At 44.4% G+C, this 24,283-nt stretch overlaps 2 protein-coding genes across 3 annotated transcripts in view; both read right to left on the bottom strand.

Moving 5' to 3' along the window:
- Positions 1 to 14,729, bottom strand: part of prr12b (proline rich 12b) — a 30,760-nt gene extending 16,031 nt beyond the window's left edge. Inside the window, exons 1-5 of the mRNA XM_029727040.1 lie at positions 14,430 to 14,729; positions 8,909 to 9,063; positions 8,484 to 8,645; positions 3,956 to 8,355; positions 2,547 to 2,747 (exon numbers count right to left, since the gene is read on the bottom strand). Of these exons, the coding sequence (XP_029582900.1) occupies positions 2,547 to 2,747; positions 3,956 to 8,355; positions 8,484 to 8,645; positions 8,909 to 9,063; positions 14,430 to 14,512 (5,001 nt within the window). The 5' untranslated portion in view covers positions 14,513 to 14,729. The remainder of the gene's footprint in view (positions 1 to 2,546; positions 2,748 to 3,955; positions 8,356 to 8,483; positions 8,646 to 8,908; positions 9,064 to 14,429) is intronic.
- Positions 14,730 to 18,117: 3,388 nt separating this feature from the next.
- prrg2 (proline rich Gla (G-carboxyglutamic acid) 2) lies at positions 18,118 to 24,068 on the bottom strand. Of its 2 annotated transcripts, none has more exons than XM_029727038.1 (7): positions 23,824 to 24,068; positions 23,221 to 23,325; positions 20,752 to 20,915; positions 20,584 to 20,617; positions 20,280 to 20,415; positions 19,726 to 19,869; positions 18,118 to 18,817 (listed from the first exon to the last, which is right to left on the bottom strand). In XM_029727038.1, exons 2-7 carry the CDS (start codon positions 23,303 to 23,305, stop codon positions 18,745 to 18,747), a joined length of 636 nt encoding a protein of 211 aa, XP_029582898.1. In that variant the 5' UTR covers positions 23,306 to 23,325; positions 23,824 to 24,068; the 3' UTR covers positions 18,118 to 18,744. The 2 variants fall into 2 exon arrangements, with proteins under 2 accessions (XP_029582898.1, XP_029582899.1); XM_029727039.1 differs by having other exon boundaries at positions 20,280 to 20,406; positions 23,824 to 24,066.
- Between the last annotated feature and the right edge of the window lie 215 nt (positions 24,069 to 24,283).

Below are 24,283 nucleotides of genomic sequence, written 5' to 3'. Positions count from 1 at the left end.
TGACCAACCAGCAGACATCAACAGATGGAATCCAGAACATCAAACTCACACAAAAAGACTCCATCTTATCGATCTCTAGCCCAACATAAGTAATACATTCAAAAGCCCCCCCCCCCATACCATACATGGCTGGCAGCTGTTACATTAACGCTCAGACTACAATTACATATTGATAGAGGATGAGGTGACTAAGTGCTTTGAGCACCTGGAAAAGGGCAGTGTACGATCTTAATGACTTCCTATGAGATTCCGACCATTATTACACAAATAACGAATATAAATATACAGTGCCTTCAGAAAGTATTCACACCCCTTGACATTTTGTTGTTCACAGTCTGAATTTAAAATTGATTCAATTGAGACGTTGTGTCACTGGCTTACAAACAATAACCCATAATGTCAGTGGAATTGTGTTTTTAGAAATGTTTACAAATTAATAGTGAATAAGTATTTAAACTCTTTGTTATGTCAAGCCTAAATACTGCAAGTTCAGGACTACAAATGTGCTCTAAAAGTCACATAATAAGTTGCATGTACTCACTCTGTGAAATAATAGTGTTTAACATGATTTGGAATGACTACCTCATCTCTGTACCCCACACATACAATTATCTGTAAGGTCCCTTAGTCGAGCAGGGAATTTCAAACACAGAGCAGGGTTTTCCAATGCCTCGCAAAGAAGGGCACCTATTGGTTGATGGGTCAAAATAAAATAAAATGAAAGCAGACATTGAATATCCCTTTAAGCATAGTGAAGTTATTAATTACACTTTGGATGGTGTATCAATACACCCAGTCACTAAAAAGATACAGGCATCCTTCCTAACTCAGTTGCCAGAGAGGAAGGAAACCGCTCAGGGATTTCACCATGAGACCAATGGTGACTTTAAAACAGTTACAGAGTTTAATGGCTGTGATAGGATATAAATGAGGATGGATCAACAACATTGTAGTTACTCCACAATACTAACCTAAATGACAGAGTGAAAAACAGGAAGCATGTACATAATACAAATATTCCAAAACATGCATCCTGTTTGCAATAAGGCATTAAAGTAAAACTGCAAAAATGTGGCAAAGAAATTAACTTTATGTCCTGAATACAAAGCCTTATGTTTGGGGCAAATCCAGCACATCACTGAGTACCACTCTTCATATTTTCAAGCATAGTGGTGACTGCATTATGTTATAGGTATGCTTGTCATCGGCAAGGACTAGAGATTTCTTGGGGACAAAAATAAATGGAATGGAGCTAAATACAGGCAAAATCTTAGAGGATAAAATGGTTCAGTCTGCTTTACAACAGACACTGGGAGACAAATTAACCTCTCAGCAGGAGAATAACCTAAAACACAAGGCCAAATCTACACTGGAGCTGCTTACCAAGACACAATGTTCCTGAGTGGCCGAGTTACAGTTTCGACTTAAATCGGCTTGAAAATATGGCAATTCTTGAAAATGGCTGTCTTTCCCAGAAAGACCCACAGCTGTAATCGTTGCCAAAGGTGATTCCAACATATATTGACTCAGGGGTATGAATAACTAATATAAATTTGATATTTCTGTATTTCATTTTCAATACATTTGCTAACATTTCTAAAAACATGTTTTCACTTTGTCATTATGGGATATTGTGTGTAGATGGGTGAGATTTTTAAAAATATTTAATCCATTCTGAATTCAGGCTGTAACAACAAAATGTAGAATAAGGGGCATGAATATTTTCTGAAGGCACAGTAAATATTGAATACTATATATGCTGAATTTAAATATATAAAGTCAGATGTAGATTAAAAACATACTCATTATCACATCTGGCAGATGTCCTAGTTCTTTTTTGGGCCTAGTTGTTCATATCAGAAATATTTCAGTTTTCTTTGCAAAATGTTTGTCAGTTTTAATTTCCCCTCAGAAAGAGAGACAAGTGATCCCTCCCTCCCAAGCTGGTGTGTATAGTGTGACAGGAAAGAGGAGAAAACTCTCAGGTTTGGTCACACACCACAGAGCGTCAATCCCCAAAAACACACTTCAAATACCTTTGTCGTTCTCAGAGACGAATCCCAAATTCACCACTTTGAAGTGAGAAGCTCTGCCGAACATGAATAATTTAAAAAGATATCAGCTACACCCACTAATGAGAAGGAATCTCTTTCGAAACCTCAGATACTGTAGCTACAGAGCATAACAACAAATCAACAGTGAAGTACTGACCAGGGAGTTCAGTAGAAAAATAGAAAAATAAACATCATTGCTGATAAAAACTTCTTTTTTTTTTTTAATCTTAGTTACTTTTTTAGTCAAAGCAATGCATCACTACTGATTCTCTGAAATGATCCCTTAGTGTCCTATAGAGAGAGGCCTACCTATCACCCTTGCCCAAGGATGTACACGTAGTGGTAAATAAGTTTGGATAAAGCTGAACACTGGTCAAAATGACAGATGGTGAGTGACGTAAACATTAACGCAAACAATAGCGTAATAGGTACGATTTACCGAATAAAAAACAGCAGGTAGAATCCAAAAAAGACAAAGGCAGATGCACTCACCTCCTGGGCTTGAGCTTTCTGCTTCATCTTCTCCTGGCTCCTGGTGATGTTCATGTCCATCCCAGCGGTGGTTCCTGGACTCAGGCCCAGGGAAGGGGCCGAGCCCACTGAGCCGTCAGAGAGAACCGGGTCGGTGCTGGACAGGGAGTCTGTCCTTAGCAAGGAGTCCGAGGGAGACATAGAGGGGATAGGCAGCTTGATCTGAGAGATGTAAAGAGGGGATGGAGGAGAGTGATGGGTGTAGGGAAAAGGGGGAAGGAGAGAAGGAGAGAAGGAGGAATGAGGGTATTAGGGGAATGGTGAGGGAAAAAGAAAGGGATAGTTGAAGTGAGGGGTATAGGGATAGAGGAAGAGAAAACGCAGAGAGAAAGAGTTAGTGGGGTAAGAGAGGAAATAACACAACTGATTATTTACAGTGCCTTCAGAAAGGATTCACACCCCTTGACTTTTTAAAATGTTGTTGTGTTACAGGCTGAACTTAAAATTGATTAAATTGAGATGTTGTGTCACTGGCCTACACACAATACCCCATAAAGTCCAAGTGGAATTATGTTTTTAGACATATTTACATATTCATAAAAAATGAAAAGCTGAAATGTCTTGAGTCAATAAATATTCAACCCCTTTGTTATGGCAAGCCTAGATAAGTTCAGGAGTAAAAATGTGCTTAACAAGTCACATAATAAGTTGCATGGGCACAACACATCACTGAGTACCACTCTTCATATTTACAAGCCTGGTGGTGGCTGCATCATGTTATGGGTATGTTTGTCATCGACATCGGGATAAAAATAAACGGAATAGAGCTAAGCACAGAGGAAAACCTGGTTCGGTCTGCTTTCCAACAGACATTGGGAGACAAATTCACCTTTCAGCAGGACAAAAACCTAAAACACAAGGTGAAATATTTCCTGGAGTTACTTACCAAAAAGACATTGAATGTTCCTGAGTGGCCTTGTTACAGTTGACTTAAATCGACTTGAAAATCTATGGCAAGACTTGAAAATGGCTGTCTAGAAATGATCAACAACCAATTTGACAGAGCTTGAAGAATTTTTAAAATAATATTGTGCAAATATTGTACAATCCAGGTGTGCAAAGCTCTTTGAGATTTTCCCCAAAAGACTCACAGTTGTAATCCTTGCCAAATGTGATTCTAACATGTATTGACTCAGCGGTGTGAATATTTATGTAAATTAGATGTGTCTGTATTTCATTTTCATTACAAGATTTCTAAAAACATGTTTTTACTTTGTCATTATGGGGTATTGTGTGTAGAATTCAGGCTGTAACACAAAATATGGAATAAGTCAAGGGGTATGAATACTTTCTGAAGGCACTGTAAGCTTTACGGAGTCCATACAACTCGCTATCTAAACATGATATCACTCTGCTCATGTCTCCCTTACCTTGATAGGCTTGAAAGGTTTCTGGTGCTGTGGATGCTGTTGATGAAGGTGTTGTAGGTGCTGCTGCTGTTGCTGCTGTTGAGGTTGTATATTTTGCTGCTGTTGGAGGTGATGGTGCTGCTGTTGTTGAAAGTGCTGTTGTTGGTGGAACTGCTGCTGTTGTTGTTGTTGCTGATATTGGAGGTCGGGTACTTTGTTCATTTCTCGATGCATCTCTATCATCCCTTCCTCCTTCCTGCCACGCCCCCTACCCCGCCCACGACCCCTGCGGGTCTCCCCACCTACATTTCCCATCAGCCCCCTACAGTAGGGCGGCTCCGGGAGCGGGCGGATGCGAGGGCGACCTCTGGGCCGAGGCGGCCCTTCACGTTTGGGTTTGGTTGGTTTCCTGCCCCTCTTCTTGGGCCCGTCGTGGGGTAGGAGCTGGGGAGGGGGGCCAAGGGAGGGGTAGCCAGACGGGTGGCAGAAGTCCAGGTCGCCCATCAGAGGGCTGAGGGAGCCCACCCCCGAGGCCCCTCCTCCTCCAGCCTTCCTGCAGCTGGACACCAGGTCGGGGAGAAGGTCAGGAAGCCGCCGGCTGTTCAGGCGGATGTCAGCGGGAACATCAGCCTTGTCCTCGTCATCCTCGAACTCATACTCCTGGGCGTAGTTCTTCTTGGCCTGCGGCTGCGGGTCGCGGCGCTGCTTCAGCAGGTGGAAGGAGCTGGTCTTCAGCAGCTTCTTGGGTCGGGAGGAGCAGAAGATGGGCGACGTCAGCCCGGCCAGACCGGAACCTCCACCCACGCCCGTACCCCCAATCATCTTGTTGGCGGAGCCGTCCCCAGGAACTCCCCCTGGAACCCCCAAGCCAAGGCCTGGGGTCTGGGACTGGATGAGGCCAAGCTGCTCTGTGTTCACAGTGGAGGGGAGCTCATGGGTTTTCAGGGAGTCCAGGTCCAGATGCATGGTGCTGTTTTCTGTTTCCGTGAGGCTGTGGCAGTACCCATACCCCTGGTCGCCATGGTGACCCATCATGTCATAGCCACCTCCTCCATCACTGGTCTTGACGTCCTCCATGCTGTCTGGTCCCTGTCCACGTGCCTCAGACATACCTTCCTGCACCCCTTGGCCTGCCCCGGGACCCCCGGCGCAGCTCGACTTGGAGTAGTCGTCAGAGCAGAACATATCCTCCATGCCGGGGAAGAAGGAGCGATCCTCATCCTGTAAGAGGGAGTCTGGGAAACAGATGGAGGTCAGAGGCACAAACCTTTGCTGCTGCTGCTGGCCTTGGCTCTGGCCCGCTTTCCCCACGGGGCTCACAGTGTCAAACTGGTGCTCTTTGAGCTGGTCCAACTGGGATTGGCAGAGCTGGGGCTCCTGGTCCCTCTGATGGGGCGGAGGCTGTTGCTGCTGGGTCCCTGCGTTAGTTGCCAGGTGGTGGGAGTGGGGGTGGGCATGGGTGTGCGGGAGGGGGTGGTGCGGGTGGGTCTGCTGTTGGTGATGGACGTGGGGGTGGTGTGGGTTGAGGTGGTGCAGGTGGGAGGGCGTGGTTATTCCCAGGTCTGGCTCAGAGAGGAAGTCGTGAAGCTTGGAGGCAGTTTGTTGGGAGTGGTGATGAGACGGCAGCCTGTGCTGCTGCTGTTGTTGCCTGTGTCCGTCACCACTGCCCCCATCTCCTCCCCCCACCCCACTTCTCTCCACGGCCCCTCCACTGTCTCTGCTGTTGGCACGAGACAGGGTGCGCTCCAGCATGTCCAGTGGAGAAACCGAGTTCTGGCTGGCCTGGCCGTAGTGGGCCTCCATAGCCTGGGACTGGAGTTGGAGCTGCAGCTGGGACTGAGACTGGGGCTGGGGATCCACCCCCGCTTGTCCCCCAGGCTCTGCCTCTCCACCTGCCCCCATCATGGCCTGCTGACTCATGGAGTGCTGCTGCTGCTGAGAAGCAGCTTGCTGGGTGTCCATCTTGTTGCGGGTAGTGTGGGACAGAACAGACTGGAGCATGTGGGCAGAGGGAGGCTGCTGGGGCTGGTTTGGGGGGGAGTCCATGAGGGAAAGGGAGGGCTGGGACTGTCGGGGCTGCTGCTGCAGTTCGGGTGTCTTCCGCAGGTATGGCAGCTCGGACGAGTCGGGAGGCTTTTTGAGCTCCATGTGAGGGTGGCCATGGGAGTGGGGGTGGGCGTGTCGGGAGTGCTGGGTGTGTTGGGGATGTGAGGGGGCCTGCGAGGGATGGTGGGGGTGCTGGGTGTGAGGGTGTTGGGAGTAAGGGTCGCTCCTGCCGTAGTGCACCACTGAGCCGAGGGAGTCGTGTTGCTGCGGATAGGGGACGTGAGGGTTGGGGTGGGAGAGGGAGTCTGCCCCCCCTCTTCCTCCGCCGGCTCCTGCTCCAGACAGCCCTCGTTCATTCTTTGCCTGCTGCTGCTGTTTCTTCAGAGACATCTCCAGCTGGCTCTCCAGGCCACCTCCGCTGACGTTACCTGCAGTACCGGGGACTGTGCTGTTGGTGGCGCTGTTGGTGCGGATGACACTCTGCAGGTGGTAGCGCTCCTCAGAGGCCTTACTCAGGTCGTAGGCCAGACCTTTGCCCCCATCCCTGGCCTGAGGGATGGACTGGGGCGGCTGCTGCTGGGGGTGGTGCTGGGACGGGTGGGGCGCAGGGCTCTGGGCATGCAGCAAGTGCTGGATCAGGAAGTCATCGTCATCGTCATCCTCCTCGTCTTGAGAGCGCTCCACTCCCAGCATGTCGGCGTCTGGCTTGGGCTTGGGGGGTGTGGGGTGGTAAGACTGAGACTGGGGGCCTCGGGTGTCGGGGTAGCCCTGCGGAGAGGACAGGAAGGCAGGGGAGAGGACGGAGGAAAGGTATTTGTTCCCCCCGGCTCCCCCGGGGGACTGGGCAGGGCGGGCGGGAGCAGGAGAGTGCAACCCAGGTCGAATGATGCCAGAGTTGCTGGAGGGAGAGGGGCTGGAGTCAGGGAGGTGGTATGAGCTGCCTCCTCCAGCTCCACTGCTACCACCTGATCCTGCACCCCCACCTCCTGATCCACCTCCACCAGCCCCGGACCCTGCCCCGCTGCCGGCTGACCCTCCACCCCCCCCAGACCCCAGGAGGGCAGGGGAGTGCCTTGGGCCGCCGTACCCCAACGAGGGACTGCCTGCTCCCCCGAGGGAGGTAGGCAGCGAGCTGTATCCCGAGTCCGTCCCGTAGACCACCTCGGCAGAGAAGGAGCGGCCTCCTGGCCCTAGTCCTCCATACCCTTTCCCAGAACTCCCAGGGCCAGAGGTCAGGTCCTGGGCCTGGGGGGAGCTGAAGCCCCCATAGGGCTGGTGAGAGGGGAGGTGTGAGGGAGGGGGCTGGCTGGGAGAGTAGGACTGCTGCTGGGGAGGTGTCTGTCCAGGGAGGCCTGCGGTGGGCTTGACGGGGGCCACAGGGGACCCGTATGCTGACAGGCAGGGTTTAGGAGGAGGCTGCTGGGCCGGGGCGGAGGAGACTGGAGGGGGAGGTGGGGGAGGGGGCGCAGACTGAGTTGGGGGCTGCTGTCTGGATGGGGCTGACGAGGAGCTGGAGGAAGGGTTAGGGTTGGAGTTTGAGGAGGACGAGGAAGCTGAGGGCGGGGTGTGGGGGGTTCGGGACGACGAGGAGCCCGAGGAGGAGTAGCCGCTACTGGAGCTGGAGTTCTTAGCCCCCTTCCCTAGACCTCCACCTGATCCTGACGAGGAGGCGGCTGAGGAGGTGTACGGGGTCTGGATGATGGGGCGGTACACTTGGTCTGACCGGGGGGAGGGTTTGGGGTCTGCTGAAGGGCTCTGCTCTCCCAGCGGACTGCAGGACACCCCTCCATGCCGGTGGTGGGAGATCTGCTGGTACCCCGATGCCCCACAGCTGAGGTAGTGCTGCAGGGGGTGGGGGGCTGAGGAGGAGAGCTGGGACTGAGCCGGAGAAGAGCGCTGGTAGTGCTTGATCACGCTGTCCTGCCGGGGGATGGCCCTTTCCTGGGGTGGCTGGGGCGGTGGGGGGGCGGGTGCCGATGAGAACACAGAGGCGTTGTACAACTGGGAGGACTGGTCCTGGAGCTGGGAGGACAGCAGGTTAAACTGGGGAGGGGGTAGGTGGCGGCCTGAGGAGGAGGAGGAGGAGGTTTGCGGCGGGCCCGTGGGGTCCTGCGACCCTCGGTAGGCGGCGCCCTGTGAGGAGAGTAAGCGGTCGAATCCCAGGCTGGACTGCGAGGGAGTCTTGATGTGCAGCAGGGGGTCATGGGGGGACAGGAGGCCGTTGGACGTGGGGCTGAAGGTGGGGGAGTCCTGGAGGGAGAGCGAGGCGCCAGGGAAGGACCGCCCAGAGAAGGAGGCTGGGTGCTGGTAGGCCGAGATGGAGGAGGAGGGGAAGGAGCCAGACCCGATGAAGAGCTCTGGCTGAGTGTGCATCGCTATGGGAAATGGAGATGGAGAGACAGATATTATTATAAATGTGCTGCTGTCCTTCATAACACTTAGAAAATGATGAACACGACTCAGTTGTACTTGAGCATGACTCAAGACTGGCTCCTGCACTCACCAGTCTGCCAGGAGGGTGTCCGGAACTGGGAGAGGAGGGAGGAGGCTGAGGGGGGAGGCTGCCGACCCTGGGACTCCAGTGCTGAAATCAGGTTCATGACAGATGGGTCTGGACCAGAGGGACTGGCATGGTGTAGCCCAGTATCAAACAGCCCAGATAAGCCTAGAGGACATAGACACAAAAGCATTTACTCAACCACACACATTTTTCTGTTTATAGTGACTCATCTAAACAACAGTCTAGTGTAAACAAAAACACTTTGATAGAGAGAAAAATGTACATGCTCTCTGACTGTGTGTATAGGAAAGGACAATATTATACTGTAATAACAGGTAATCTAACATTCTATATGACAACCTTTTGGCATCATGCAGAGACCTCAATTTCACATTTGAATCAAGGTTCATATTAGCCCGGCCCCTTACCTAGACTCCGCCCAGCCCCCCATGCCCCACCCTGTCCAGAGCTGCCAGGATGGTGATTGGTTGCGTAGCCCTGCAGAGGGTGGGGGGTGCCATAAGCCTGGCGATGGAGCAGCTCTGAGTTCGGATGGGAGGACCTAGAACTCCCATACACCAGGCTGAAGAAAGAAGGGAGGAAGGGGTGAGAAATCATGAATTAATGAAAAGTTGGATTATTCTTCTATATCGGGGTTATCTAAATCGAGATCTGCAGTACAGCTGTTTTTTCCCAACCAAAACAACTGTAGACATCCAACAAAATAGTACTAGTGTGAGGGAAATCAGCAAATGCAAGGCTCTCTGCACAGATAAAATCCTGTTCTAACAACAAAGCCTAAACAACAACAATGCATTCTAGTCCGGCTGACAGTGTCTCCCAGGCTTTGGTGATGGATTACCTTTCTAATCTACCTATACTCTCTTGTAGAGTTGTTTACTTAGGCATACCATACTGTATAAGGTCAATATCGCCCTTTCCAGCCCACACCATAAAATATGAGCCAGTCTTACACTTTACACAGGGTAACCTAACACTCAAAATAAGGTATTGTTCATCAATATCAGCCGCTAAATAGAACTGGGAGCAACATTCACATGAAAGTCTGAATGAAAAGAAAGATTTTCAACAATCACTCCCACTTCCAATCACTTACTTGCACAGAGGGGAAAAACAACACCCAAACAGAGACGGTGTCCCAAATGGCCTGGTCAAAAGTAGGGCACTATGTAGGAATAGGGTGCCATTTGGGATGCAACAGGGTACCTTTTAGGATGCAGTCAGAGTCTCAGAGAACAGAAGATCTCCATAGAGTCAAGAAATCAAAGGTTGGGCATTTTCATGAAGTCACCACACTACAGTGCAGAGTAGTCTCCACATTTAAATTCTATTACTTCCTTCATTCATTAATGTGGAATACACTCAAAACTATTATGCATAAAGACATTTATTATTAACTGTTTACTTATGAAGTCCTGTGGTTCTATTTTTGAACTGCCTGATAAACATGGCCTTTTATCAATTAGATGTGCTCACCTCCTGCGTCCTCTCTCCTCGCTCCTCTCTCGCCTCCTTTTGAAAAAGGCCAAAAGTAATTGAGGAGAGGCGGCGAGGAGATGGAAAGTGGACGAAAATGGCTCGTATGAAATGAGACTCTCCTTCTCCAATCGCACGTCACCAGGCAAATTAAGTTTACAGGGTGGAATCCGGAATCCCAAATTAAATGTATAAACGGATCAAAACGATTAAGCTAGTGCACAACCTTTTATCAATAAAAGGATAAGTATCATATTATTTTTTAAATGTTTGCATGATTTTTCTTAAAGGGGGTTTGGCAGATTTCAAAACTCTTCCATGAAGGACTCAGGTAGGATACACTTGTGCTTCCTCGCCAAAAGGAGGACATCAAGAAAGGGAGGACTGTATTCCGTTTGCCTGCTAACGAATTTACACACTCTTCGACCACTCATCGGTTTCCGGGTCACGGAGGAGAGAGGACGGAGGAGAGAGGACAGTCTTTTGCTCCAACGAAAAAACCGGCATATCACCCTTCGGTTCTCTTCAGTGTAATGTGATGTTGATTGGCCACCACTCTGTCACCATTCAACCAATCATGTGACTGTGACTAGCCACCTTAGCTGATTGGAATTGCTGTTCCCCAGTCATGCATAGAAAGCTAGCAGCAGAGGCGAGCGGTTATGACTTGACGAGGCGAGACCCATAGTGGTTTCATTGATAAAAGTGTGGTGACCGTCTGAGTGTGTCAGTCGCTGACTCCTCCTCCTCCTCTGCAGCCGTGCTAAGTTTAGCCACGGCTCGGTTAGCATACGCCACTATCTGACTCAGGAATCAGGGGTAATTTTCTCTGAATATGACACGTCAGTGTGTTCAGTATTCTTGAGTTTGACACATCCATATACTCTACTGAAATCTTACTAATATGTTAATTAACAATAGAAATATTTATGGCTAAATGCTAAAATAACAAACTGAATCCTAATCCCTAAATGTCGATTTCTATGTTTAAGAAATTGGTTGCATTGAAATGAATGGTTCTGGAACTAGACACTATATACTAGAACCAGACGCGGTCAGGCTCAGTACTTCCACTTTCCCAGAATATATGTACATTGAGAATTCAATGGGCTAAGCAAATGAATCAATAGTATGTATTTAGTTGAGAGCTAATCTCTTGTACTGCTCAGATGCAATTTTCAAATGAGTGCACAACCTCTCCACCTCTTCCCATCCTGTTCTCTCTACATCCTCTCCTCTCCTCCTTCAACCTGTCATCTTTTCTCCTCTCCTCCCTACATCTCCTCCAAATTCAACCATTCCTTCTTTCTTTTCTTCTCTCCTCTACATCTCTTCTCCCACCCCCTCCAACTCTCTGTCGGGCCATATAACCATGATGGAGTGAGCTGCAGTCCTCAAGATTGTGAAAGAGGGGATGAATAAAGGAGGGGGAGCTATTAATCCTTCATTAAGACTGCTTTCGCAATCAACCACTGTTCATTTCACCCTGCCGTTCCGTCCAGGCAGGTGTATGATGATAATAGGCTCACTAGTTTAATACACTAGACATTTGTCTTCTACAGACATGCCTGGTACTAGTAAGAGCTGGTAAGAGCTTGGTATGGAGATTCTGAGCTAAACAAATGTAGTCTACTGGTATTATTGCTATGGTTATTTGAGTGCAGCAGAGGGCATTTTTTGGAACTCTGCTGTATTTACAATACAATATGATTCAGACTACCAATGGGCCAGACTACCAAAATGTTGTCAAGGCTACCTGCAAGCATGTACAGGTATGATACCAAAATAGATGTAACCACTATACATTCTCAGACAATCAATGAACTGATTAAATGACTCATACATATTGGAATATGTTCATTAATTGCACATTAAAATAAAAGGTTTCTATAAACATATTCACTTCAATCTAAACGGCTGAAGATAAAATATTTTGTAACTGCCATCCAATGTTGGTTAGGTTCATTACCCTAGAACAGTAGTAGAACAGTAAAGTAGTAGTAGTTTCTGTTCCTTTACCTTTTTCAATAAAGGCAGCCAGACAATCCCACATTAGGGAGCATGAGGTCATCATAAGAACACCAGGACTACATCAATCTGCCTGTGGGCTTGGAGATGCCCTTGACTCTGGGATTCAGCCATCAAAAAAGAAACTGCTGGCTAGGCTAGATCAGCTGACCCGCAAAAGAACACACACACACGCGCACACACATACACACACACATATATATATATATATATATATATAATTAATATATATACATATATAATTTTGGGGCCTAAATATTCCTTGGTTCAAAGATAGGATACAGTAGTAGGCTACATACAACACTGTCAGTTACCAAGGTTACATGCAACAGCCTATTCTGCATAAGCAATTACTATAGCTTTGAAATTGTTTGTGCAGTGATTTGATCATTTGCATCTTTGATGAACCAATGAGTGTTCAGGCCCAAAATAGAAAATATGGTAACACATTATAAGGACAATATAATAAGTGGCACTACCAGTGAATGACACTGTAATAGAGGGCACGATTAGGGCTTTATGCAATTACTCCATGCACACGATCAGTCGGAATGCAACATTGATTTGCCTGTGGGACTAATACTTGAGAATGATATTACTTACAACCATTATGCAATGGTATTTTGCTCATATTAAATCTTATCGCCAATCTGGAATTTCACAGTATCTGCGTTTAAAAAAATATATTTATATATATTTAAAAAATGGTGTTTACTGCGAGCTACACTGTTGGTACATGTAACGTACGCTCTGTAGCAAGATTGATTTGGTTGTCCCGGCGACGACTGGTAATGTGCGTAGCCTTTGAAATGTAAGTAGGCCCCAATTCATTAAAACACAGAGACGAGGCAATGTTAAGACGCGCAATGTGAAACATTGTAACATTTCGTTACATGAATAACGTTCTTACAATATATCATTCCCGTTTTAATTCATGCGTTAACGGAAATGGAAAGATGATTGAGATATTTTACCAGTACGCCCGTAAGCTTAGCTAACGCGTTCATGTTAGCTGGCTAACGCTCGGTGGTTAGAGTTAAGCAACTGTCTCTCAATACCGCATTACATGAGTTAGCTTAGCTGGGTAGTGAGATCTAGCAAACATCACACAAGCCATCGTTTTAGCTAATGACATTTGTTGGTGTTTATGGTCGATTCTTGTACATTTGACTTTGTAGCCAAAGACCTGCAGCATTGAGTCAATGCAGAAGAATTTAACTTGAACAGAACAACTAACGTTAGATAGCAAGGACAACAGTTACCTGTCACCTTTAAAGCTAGCTAACTTTACCCCAAAATGGCTATAGCTAGTAGATGTTTTTCTCGCATGAATGAAAATGCAGTTGGTGCACACAAAAAAGTAATACACCTATCATTGCACCTGTTAATGATACGCCTATCAGCTAAACTTGAGAGTGAAGTTAGACAGTTACTGTATTACACACGGTGTACCGTTACCAATTTAGCCAAGTTTCAATCAATACAATTTCTAGGCTTAAAGCTATCTATGGGTTATTAGCCCAATATAGAAAAACATTTGCACTAACATCCATGCTGCAACCGCTGCTGCTTTAATAATGGGATTTAAGGTACTCGTGGTTGCAGAGTGAGTTAATTAAAATACCTTACAATTCACTAGCTAGCTGTCACTAAATTGTCACTGTTGTTAGCTAAGTTATGGAAAGTGTTTTCTCTAATTGTTTGAGGTTAGCTGCATATCTTGATTTGAATTAGCCTACACTCATCCTAGTGTATTAGCGAGAATGCGAGACGATGAAAAAGCAACCCTGCAGCACCACCATTTCTAGCGATTTCATTTGTAGACAGTGTGCTAGCTACAGTAATCTGCCGACAGTAGCCTAGCTACAAACATTGCATTTTGCATCGTCAAATACATTTGGTTTGTATATCTAATTAGCACCAACCGTTGCTTTGTAAACGTATTACGCAATCAATGCATTAGTAAAGACAACCCAGTATGCAGTCATATAATTATGGAATATTGTGAAAAATGCAAATGTTCTTTGCAAATATCATTACATGATTTTTTTTTTCTCTTCATGTCTGATTATACACTAGCCAGCTAAAGCTAGCTGTTTCCTCCCAAGTGCAACCCATCCCCCCTCTTTTCGCCCCTCTCCCCCTCTTTTTTTCTGTCTCGGTCTACCTTCCGTATCACGTATTAACTCTCAATCGCGTTCCTTGCATTTTCAAGACCCCCCCAATCTTGCTAATGACAATACCGATAGCGTTGCTATAGCCTACTTGGCGCTTGCAAACAATGTAATCTATATATATATAATCGGAGCGATAGAGGGAGCACAGATTGCATTGCCTCTATCGGCATGGGCATTGTTACAGCAAGCTAAGCATATTTATGCATCCAATGTATGAGGGCGCACATGTACGGGTACAAATGCTTACCTTGCCTTGGCCGATCTCTCGTAACTCCATCCCGTACCAGCGCCCAAATCACCGAACCCTGTACCAGGATAATTTCTTTCCATTAAAGAAAAGACGAGAGATGAAGATGGAGAGATAGTGAGGGGGTAGGGGAGGGAGGAGATGTCTTAAATTCTCGCACGCTATCACTCCCTGTGTCCTTTTTTTACCCCCTCTGCTCAGTGTCTGTTTATTTCTCCCGATTCACTAGCAAGACCTCAAGACTGAGACCAGCACGGAGGGGGAGAGGAATGGAGGGGAGGAGAAGGAGGAGGGGGATATGGAGGATACAGAGAGGGGAGGAGGGGGTGGATGGGGGGGTCACACCAACCACCACCACAAAAATCCGGTTTCTTCCTTCCCTCCCCTCTTCAGCTCGCTATATATTTCAATGTCTATTGTCCTTCTAGGCACCACCAGCGATTCAGCTGATGCTAGCACGTAGCCTAAACCAGTCTGTGCACAGCAAAATATTTGGTGCCCATTTATCACTCTAGAATGAAGTACGCTCTCTTTTACCATCCCGTTCCCTACGTTGTTGAAGTATTGCATTTCTAAATTTATTTTGAATATATATATAAAATGTGGCGATTCTATTATAGCGACAGTGTCTATTGTTTATATTTTTGGCTTGCCAGTTCCCTCTCCAAAATACATTTACACACACCCCCTCCCTAATATTGGTAGCCTAGGCAGCCGATAGTGGGCGCTAGACCTGCACTATTGTGTAGAATTGATGTTCCCAATACACTCGTATCCACCGTGCTTGCCTGACGAATCAAACTGAATTATTTGACTGGTCTCTGTTCGCAGCGTACTTCAGTCGGAGATGCCAGGGGTGATGGACAAAAAGTAATCAGCGATTGGATCATCTCTAACCGGCTCAGAAATGAGCTAGCTAGCACGCATAAGGGATTCCATTCCAAGCACAGAGAAGTTATTCTATTTGATGGAACAACATTGTTAGTTTCCCTACAAGCCTTTCATTCTAATATTCTTGAGCTTCAACAGATGCACAGCCTTTGGCAGGGAAATAAAAGTCAGTTGGGAGAGTAGTCTCCCAAATTGAAGTTGTGAGCACAAAGACATATGAATGCCACCATGGAAAAGACAGACAAACAAAAAGCCAAATATAATTATGCTGCTGAAACGAACATGAAGGCAGTAAGTTCAAAGACCGATCACTGTAATTTATACCATACACTTTTACATCATTAATTTCATTTTAATAATGTTAAAGTACCAACCAACAATGGAGTGTACCTCAATAAAATGTAAGATGGGGCTTTATGTAATGAGTACCATTTTATGTGTAATGTGTATATAAAACTGTATTCCTATCATGTAATACTGTGTATAAAATTACCATGTATGTAAAGTTTATGAATAATGTACAGTATATGAAAGAATCTGTCAAATTAAAGTACAATTAAAAAGGAAAACACGGTTACCTTTGTCCTCCAAAGAGGGGAGTGGGTGGGCCAATAAAATAAATAGAAATAAAGAGTATGTACAGTGCCTTTAGAGAATATTCACACCCCTTGACTTTTTCCACATTTTGTTGTGTTACAAACTGAATGTAAAATGGTTTAAATGTAGATTGTGTCACTGGCCTACACACAATACCTCATAATGTCAAAGTGGATTTTTATTTTTTACAAATGAATAAAAAATGAAAAGCTGAAATGTCGAGTCAATAAGTATTCAACCCCTTGATTATGGTAGGCCTAAATAAGCTCAGGAGTAACAATGTGCCTAACAAGTCACATAATAAGTTGCATGGACTCACGCTGAATGCAATAACAGTGTTTAACATGATTTTTGAATGACTACCTCTTCTCTGTACACCACATATACAATTATCTGTAAGGTCACTCAGTCAAGCAGTGAATTTCAAACACAGATTCAACCGCAAAGACCAGGGAGGTTTTCCAAAGCCTCGCAAAGAAGGGCACCTGTTAGTAGATGGGTATAAAAAAAACGCACAACAAAATGTGGAATAAGTCAAGGAGTATTAATACTTTCTGAAGGCACCAAGTGGGGTTACACTGTAAAGAGCTATGGGTGTCTAAAGTGCCATTTAAAGTCCAATTAATCATAATTATTATTAAAAATTGGTACAAAATACCAAAAGGGTGTACTGTCAAGTTAAATAAATTACTATAGAAAGTTCCTAGGTACCAAACAAAGTAAAAGGGTTGAAGTTTATCTTAAATCAGGGAAAAATAAACACATTTAAAATTAAAATAAACTATTCTGTGAACATTTCTGTGAAACTGTGTGCGTTTTCAAGATGTGTGTCTACATGCCATTTTAAAAACAATGCCGATATTGGAGTAAACCTATTTTGGGTTAAAACAAGTAACTGAGTAAGGGAAGACATAATGATAAACTTTCAAGCTGAGTTTGAAAAAGACATCCGATTACCACTTTACATTTATAACGGTTGGTTTTATTATAGCTAATAAAGAAATCATTGATGAGATAGAAATGGTGCCGCGTTCACTTACTAGTCGGAACTAGGAAACTCTAGAATTTCCGACTTCGTTGAACGCGGCACGTGCATAACTACAAGCATTTAGCAAGCCAGAAATGTCAGTTTCCTAGATCCGACTATTATTTGAACGCAGCATAAATGCATGTCTCTCGTCTGCCCCTGCAAACTGGTCAGCATACGCGTGATCCACTCCCTCATCTGATTGGTCAAGTAGGCGGGCCTTCTGACTTTGGCAACGACTACAATATTCGTACCGCGCGTCAACATATATTGTAGTAGTCCTCGCGTTCTTTTGTAAAACCAATTATAAATAGACCTGAGAGAATTGAAGAGAGGTTTCGCGGCCATACTAGAATCTTGATGTGAGGGTTACGCGTAATTTTCTTCTGAAGACGCCATTTTTTAGAACCGCTGGTTGAATCGCATGTTAGCACACTCCCTCCCTCTCCCCACTCACTCGCTTTCTCTCCCTCTCCAGTGCGCACACACATACGCAGTATCTGCTAATCCAACTCTTTATTAAAGCCAATTTATGTTTCATCTGAAATGTGGTCAGACGGTTGTGACGCAATTGCGGAGCCACCAGAGGAATGCAGAGGCCAAATCATGCGCTGTACCGCATCGCCGTGCGCTTCTCAAATTTTGTAACAAAGCGGAGGGCTCTGTATAGCTACGCATTGACATGATTGGTTGAGGGTAGGTCCAGTATAAACACTAACTCACTTCCTTGACAAATTCCTTCACAATAGCTCTGCTCAGCTAAGCACAAGAAGTATGAAAGCCCTGATGTCTGCGGAGGCTGCATCGTAGTAAATTCTATACGGCCACCTCAGATGCAGACTGACCATGTACAGCCTTTAGTCATATACACAGAGACCATTCTCAGACAGAATACAGTGTAGCACAGGCCAAAAGGGTACATTTGGGAGCAATGCAAGATACATTTCGATTAAAGAGTGCAGATATATGCAGGGTTGGGCGGATTACATGAACAATGTAACCGTTACTGATTACGGTTAAACAAAAAATAAAGTAATCAGTACCGTAAAACTTTGGATTACTCATAATGAGTAAGGTAATCCGATTACTTTCACTTCTAAAGGCATATTTGAAAACGTTTTTGAAAACGTGCAACTCTATGGAATCTAGGTGACTGTCTGATTGACCAGTGGGCTAGGTGCAAAACGTTTTATTCAAATGTAAGAAATAAGAAATGTGTATAAATATAGACTTAAATTCAGAGCACGGAGACAAAAACAAACATTAGCCAACATGTTAACCTAAATACTATACCATCTGCTAGTTCATACATATTAAAGGAAATTCCATTAGCTCATTGTTGAAATAGTCCCAAAATGTTTTGCTTGTCATCAATCAAGTTGTCAAGATATGCAACTTTCAAAATACAGAAATCATCCCTGTATGATGCATTTTGCAATCATGGGATTGCTTCTCTTTCTCACAGGTAACCTCTTAACAAGTCTTCATCCCATTCCCTTAATTTCTCTATCTATAACATCCTTCAGCCTTGCCCCCCTATGAACTCCCCTCTTCCCCCGAATAAAAAAAAAGTCCTAAAAACTAGAACTGAGTCAATTACATCTCAATTTCAATCAGTACAGGGATTGAAATGCTCTCCTATTATATGGACATATACCATGTCTATTTCAACAACTCACAGGAATTGAAATGTTCACAGCTGTGCTCACTTATAACTGTCCAGAACTCCAATTGAAGCTTGTAACACACACACACACACTCTTCATGAATGCCCCTTTTTAAAATGTCCTTCCCTCCTTTTCACTGGGTGTCCTCAGTATTCGCAGTAATCTCAGTATTGTCAACTGGGTCAGGAGGTGCTGATGGCGCCCCCCTGTGGAAGAAAGATAGAATGAAAAAAAACGAGAAATAGGTTGTGACATGAATGAAAGATGCAGACAGACCAGTGATCTAAAGTACTTTAAAGTAAAGTACCCCTTAATTCGTTTTTTGGGGGGGTGTCTGTACTTTACTATTTATATTTTTGGCAACTTTTACTTCACTACATTCCTAAAGAAAATAAATTTACTTTTTACTCCATACATTTTCCCTGACACCCAAAAGTACTTGTTACATTTTGATAGGAAAATGGTCCAATTCACATGAGAGAACATCCCTGGTCATCCCTACTGCCTCTGACATGGCAGACTCACTAAACACAAATGCTTTGTTTGTAAATTATGTCTGAGTGTTGTAGTGTGCCCTGGCTATCCATCAATAAACATTTTTTAAATTGTGCAGTCTGGTTTGCTTAATATAAGGAATTTGAAATGATTTTTACTTTTGATACTTAAGTACATTTTAGCAATTCCATTTACTTTTCATACTTAAGTATATTTAAAACTAAATACTTTCAGACTCAATTAGTATTTTACTGGGTGACTTTTACTTGTCATTTTCTATTAAGGTATCTTTACTTTTACTCAAATATGTCAATTGGGTACTTTTTCCACCACTGAGAGACACACAGTTGACAGACATGCATATTACACATAGTACACAAACCTGGAATACATTCACGCACAGTACACATTCTTAAACTATGGTGGCACATACATACACACCAGTGGAGGCTGCTGAGGAGAGGATGGCTCAATAATGGCTGGAACGGAGTAAATGGAATGGCACCAAACACATAGAAACCATGTGTTTGATACCCATTCCACTCCAGCCATTACCATGAGCCCGGCCTCCCTAATTATGGTGCCACCAACCTCCTGTGATACACACACACAGGCCTACCCAGAGTAAGGTGGCGGGGGCGCGTCATGCTGCCCACTGCGGGTCAGGGCTTCGCCGTAGGAGGGCAGTCCTGGAGCGATGATCCCAGCCAGAGGCACTGTCTCTGGGGCAGGCTGGCCATCCACAACCATCCTCACTGGAGCACTGAAACAGATGACATAAAAGTCATACTAGGTTAGGCTACACACAAGTAATGTTGCCCACACACACAACAAATTATGGGAAGACTCAGGGTCCATTGCTTATTTCTGAAATATTGTTGCTGCTATGTAGGGCTATCCGGGATTACATAGGCCTATTTTATCATGTTGCTACTACCTTATATAGGCTACTGTAATTCAAAAATAATAAAATACAATGTACTTTATCATATATGTTGCTACAATGTAGGGCTACCAGGGATTACATAGGCCTACTTTATCATATGAAATTTGCTGACAGGTAGGGCAACCAGGCAATAGATGCCTTAGGTTAGGTAGGCTATACTATACAGACTTACACTCTAAGATCGATACACTAACATACATAGACACAACACACACACTCAATCTTACCTGCCTGCCGTTCTACCAGCTTGTTTCTTGTAACAGTAGCAGCCCAGCACCGTGGCTATGACAGCAGACACAAGAACAGCCAAGATTCCTGCCACTAGACCCGACACATCCACTCTGGGAGCTGTACCTAAAGAACCAACACAATAAATACATTTGCAATGTACGTTATATTAATATTATAGCCTGTGCGATGATAAATCATCAATGCTAGCATCATCCATAGAAAAACATGAGGACAGTAGTGAGAATGATTTACATTGACTTAGTATAGGTTTATAAAGCCCCCCCCCCCCAAATATCTTACTGTGACTGCTGGAATATGTGCTCCAAAATACATTCTGGGGAAAATAGAAAATTAAATTAGTCAATTAATTGAACAAGCTTACAGTATTCTTAATGTGCGTAAATAAAACATAATTTCCAACAGACTTTCATGAAAGGTACCAACACATTCACTGCCCCCTTCCCTCACCGTTTGGGCTGTGTCCTCAAACACCTCCCTGGCCTCCTCGTAGGTGCACACCTCCTCTATGCACTCCCTCTCAAGGCTGCCTGGCGTCACCAGCTCCAGGTCCCATTTGTTCCAGAGCAGCGAGCGAGACAGGTACGAGGACGCAGACTGTTGTCCCAGGAACACTGGACCCAGAAAGAGAGAGAAAAAGAGAGACAGAGAGGGAATAAGACAGACCGAGAGAGAGTGGATATTCATGGGCATGAGATTGAGGTTGATATAATCGCATTGGTGTCAGAGATAGAGGCAGAGCCTCTTTCTCACACACACACACTAGCAATCATTTATCACAAGTCTGACCTCGACAGACAAGAGAAAAGTCAGTATTGAATGGATAACCTCACAATCAGATAGAAATAGAAAGAGTGAAGCAAAAGAACAATTGCCTAACATAGTGGTTCCCAAACTTTTTCACTCTTCTATCATTGGGGACCACCCCTTCCCCTACACTGTCTATGACACAAACTGGTCACACCCCTCTTGTTGGAGGAGAGAATTTTGCACGTTTCAAACTTATTTCCTGCAATTCTATACATTTTTCCATGGGGTGGTGACTTTTTGGACGTTTTAAAGCACATTCTTGCAATTCTACACATTTTGCGATGTCTTGTATGTGTTCATGTGATAACTGAGTGACAAACATTACAACAAAATCAATGGGCTAAAAAAACATTTCTGACAAGTTATAAATAGCGCTCTAAAGGTCTGCAATGACTGATATGACAATAGGAAAATTGCTGATTCACTATCCAATCACAAAATTGCACATTGTGCATTCTACCATTACAACTTTCAAGAGAAGTTGAAAGCCCAACATAGTTCCTTAATGCCTCACAGCTTGGGAACCATTGGCCTAATATGACCCTACATGAAAATATGGTGAAAGGGGGTAAACTTGCCTCCAAAACAGGTTGAATTGAATGCACATTTGGACAGACACATTCTCTCCCTCTCAGTGCTAGTGTGCACACTTGAGAGTGTAAGGACAAACAGACTCAGTGGCATGTATTCATGGATGCCAAGGGAAGACAGGCTTCCCCCCCCAAAAAATTGACTAAATAAATAAATAACATTAAATAATTCATCTTTAGTCTCTCTGTGGTTCATAATTTTCCTTCAATTTGCAAGAAGAGGCTGAATGTATGTCATCGGAGAAAGCATCAGAAACAGTGCTCCTTTGTCTCTATATGTGATGCCCATCTATTTGATGCTGTCTGGTCAAAAAGAGTATGACATTGTTCCCCGTAGCATTGAAAGCAAGGGAAGCCAGCAAGCATTTGGCCTCCCTTGAAAAAAAATGATGTATAAAACAATAGCAAATTAGCACTAAGCTAAACTGAGTGAGCTCAACTGTGAATGGTCCTGGCACACAAAAAAAAAGTGTCAAGGGAAGCCAGTTTGGATTTGGCTTCACACCAATCAGACAGAAAAATGTGAATTGTTGTCATTGTCCTCCGGTGGCTAGCTAGCTAAAATTGGCCCTTTCCTAACTTACCCATGGATGGAGAAAGGGATTTGGACTTGTGGTTTTACTTCATTCTCCGTACTGGCCAATGATTATAACAGAGATTCTGATCCAACTATAAATTCATACATTGTGCCCCTGGTCCAAGAGGATGAAAGTTCAATACGTAGCTAGATGTAGTAGGCTAATGTTAACTAGCTGGCTCATTGTTGCCCATGAAGTTAGCGAGCAAGAATTTTAGCCAGGTAGCCTAGAACAACAAAAACTAAAAGTGTGTAGTGTATGACAGAGTCACAATATCATCAACATCAAAGAGAGGAGGATGGCATTTCTCTACAAGTAGGGTGAGTCAACATGTTTTTTCTGCTTGCACACACACACACACACACACACACACACACACACACACACACACACAGAGAGAGAGAGAGAAATCAGAACCATGGACAGCCACATCATATTTAGCTTACGTTGATTGAACTAAATTGTTTTTTGTTATCTTTTAGTTGTCACTGTATTAGACTAAGCACAGGTGATTTGATTATGTTGAAGTTGAAATGGTGCTGGAATAGTGGAGGCAGCTCCTGTTTTCTTTGCAACTTGCGGTAACTGTCCGTGGTTCTAAATCAAGTTGTTTAGTAGTCAGAAAATGTCGGAAACATTAACTTGCTTGACGATGCTGTAGGTCATGTAACTGTTTGTTACATGCAATATGCTTTGTGGACTTCATCAGACAGAGGTTACTCTCCGGTTTGTGACGAAACAAAGGTGTGGTTGAATTTATTCTGCTACTGTCTCGGCCTTAGGCCTATATATCACGGTGGCAAGGCATATGAACTAACAGGTTATACAGCAAACAACACAATTATCACAACACATAGGTTGTAATATGGATTTTGTTTGTCCTGGCTTGGCTTCCCCAGGGATTTTACCCACACACCGCTACTCAACAGATGTGTGTTTACCTTCATTGTGGCTGTAGACAACTCTGGCCCAAGCCAGGGGGAGCAGCGACAGCATGCCAATACATATCTCTGCCAAGCCTGGCATTTCTCAAGCAGGAGCGACAACTGCAACAAAATGTATTTATTAATTATTGCTCAAAATACATATCCAATACTCAACACATTATTCAGTGATTTTTTTAATGTAAAAAGGGCACCCACACACACACACACACACACAACAGAAAAAGGTGATACTGAAAATCATCCATTTTGTTTGACTATGTCGCCCTCTAGAGGCACAGGTTTTAGAACGTTTCTATGTAACAAAATTGAATCGCATAGGAACAAATACCTACATTGTAGCCCTACTTATAGTAGGTAGGCCTACTGTCTTGTAAATAATAAGGAATATAAAGAAATCACATTTTATTTTTCTATTTTAGCAAAATATTTGTTCGGTTGCATTGGGAAAAGAGAAAGCACAATTAACGACAATTAATTAGCATAGCTGTAGTCATATCGATAATAAACAAATGGCCAGTGATTCCAGCCCAATAATTTTGGTCGAAAATAATTGATCGTTTAGCCTAATTCATTAAAACAAGAAAATATTATCCTTACCTTGTGTCCTCGGTGTTTCCGCCTCGAAACTTGTGAAAAACGGAATATTTAATTAATCCTCTAGTTACAACTCGCTCACCCAGGCTTTCCTTAACTTAAACAATTACTATGAGCTATTATATACTAATTCAATTGTTGATATTCTAAAAGAAAAATGGTGCTAATTTACGACAGGTAAAACCCAAATGTACCTGTTAGGCAAACACACTGCCAAATCGTCACTAGACATACCAGTTTTACAACATGCCTTATGCTCATGGGGGTGTGTTGGCAGAAAGAGGGAGTTTACTGAAATCGTGTGCATGTCGATGTGTGAAAGAGGAAGAGAGATCAACCAGGATCTTGGGTACACATATCCCACATGCAAACAGTTGCTATCAAATCACCTTAGCCTAGTAAGTGCCATGATAAAACTAGAATTTTCTGTAAATTAAAACGTTACAGATTTGTTATGTTACGA

This window comes from Salmo trutta, chromosome 32 (assembly GCF_901001165.1).
Source record: "Salmo trutta chromosome 32, fSalTru1.1, whole genome shotgun sequence".
Lineage (NCBI taxonomy): Eukaryota > Metazoa > Chordata > Actinopteri > Salmoniformes > Salmonidae > Salmo > Salmo trutta.
The sequence above is the reverse complement of the archived record's forward strand: the minus strand, read 5'-3'. Positions and strand labels throughout refer to the sequence as shown.

What these genes read in the sequence shown, in the direction of transcription:
- prrg2 (XM_029727038.1), bottom strand. Translation starts at nt 23,305, where the DNA reads ATGCCAGGCTTGGCAGAGATATGTATTGGCATGCTGTCGCTGCTCCCC. An exon ending in TGTCTACAGCCACAATGAAG is followed by an intron (nt 20,916 to 23,220) that starts GTAAACACACAT and finishes TTCTGGGTCCAG; the next exon opens with TGTTCCTGGGACAACAGTCT. An exon ending in CCCCCGCCACCTTACTCTGG is followed by an intron (nt 18,818 to 19,725) that starts GTAGGCCTGTGT and finishes TTTCTTCCACAG; the next exon opens with GGGGGCGCCATCAGCACCTC.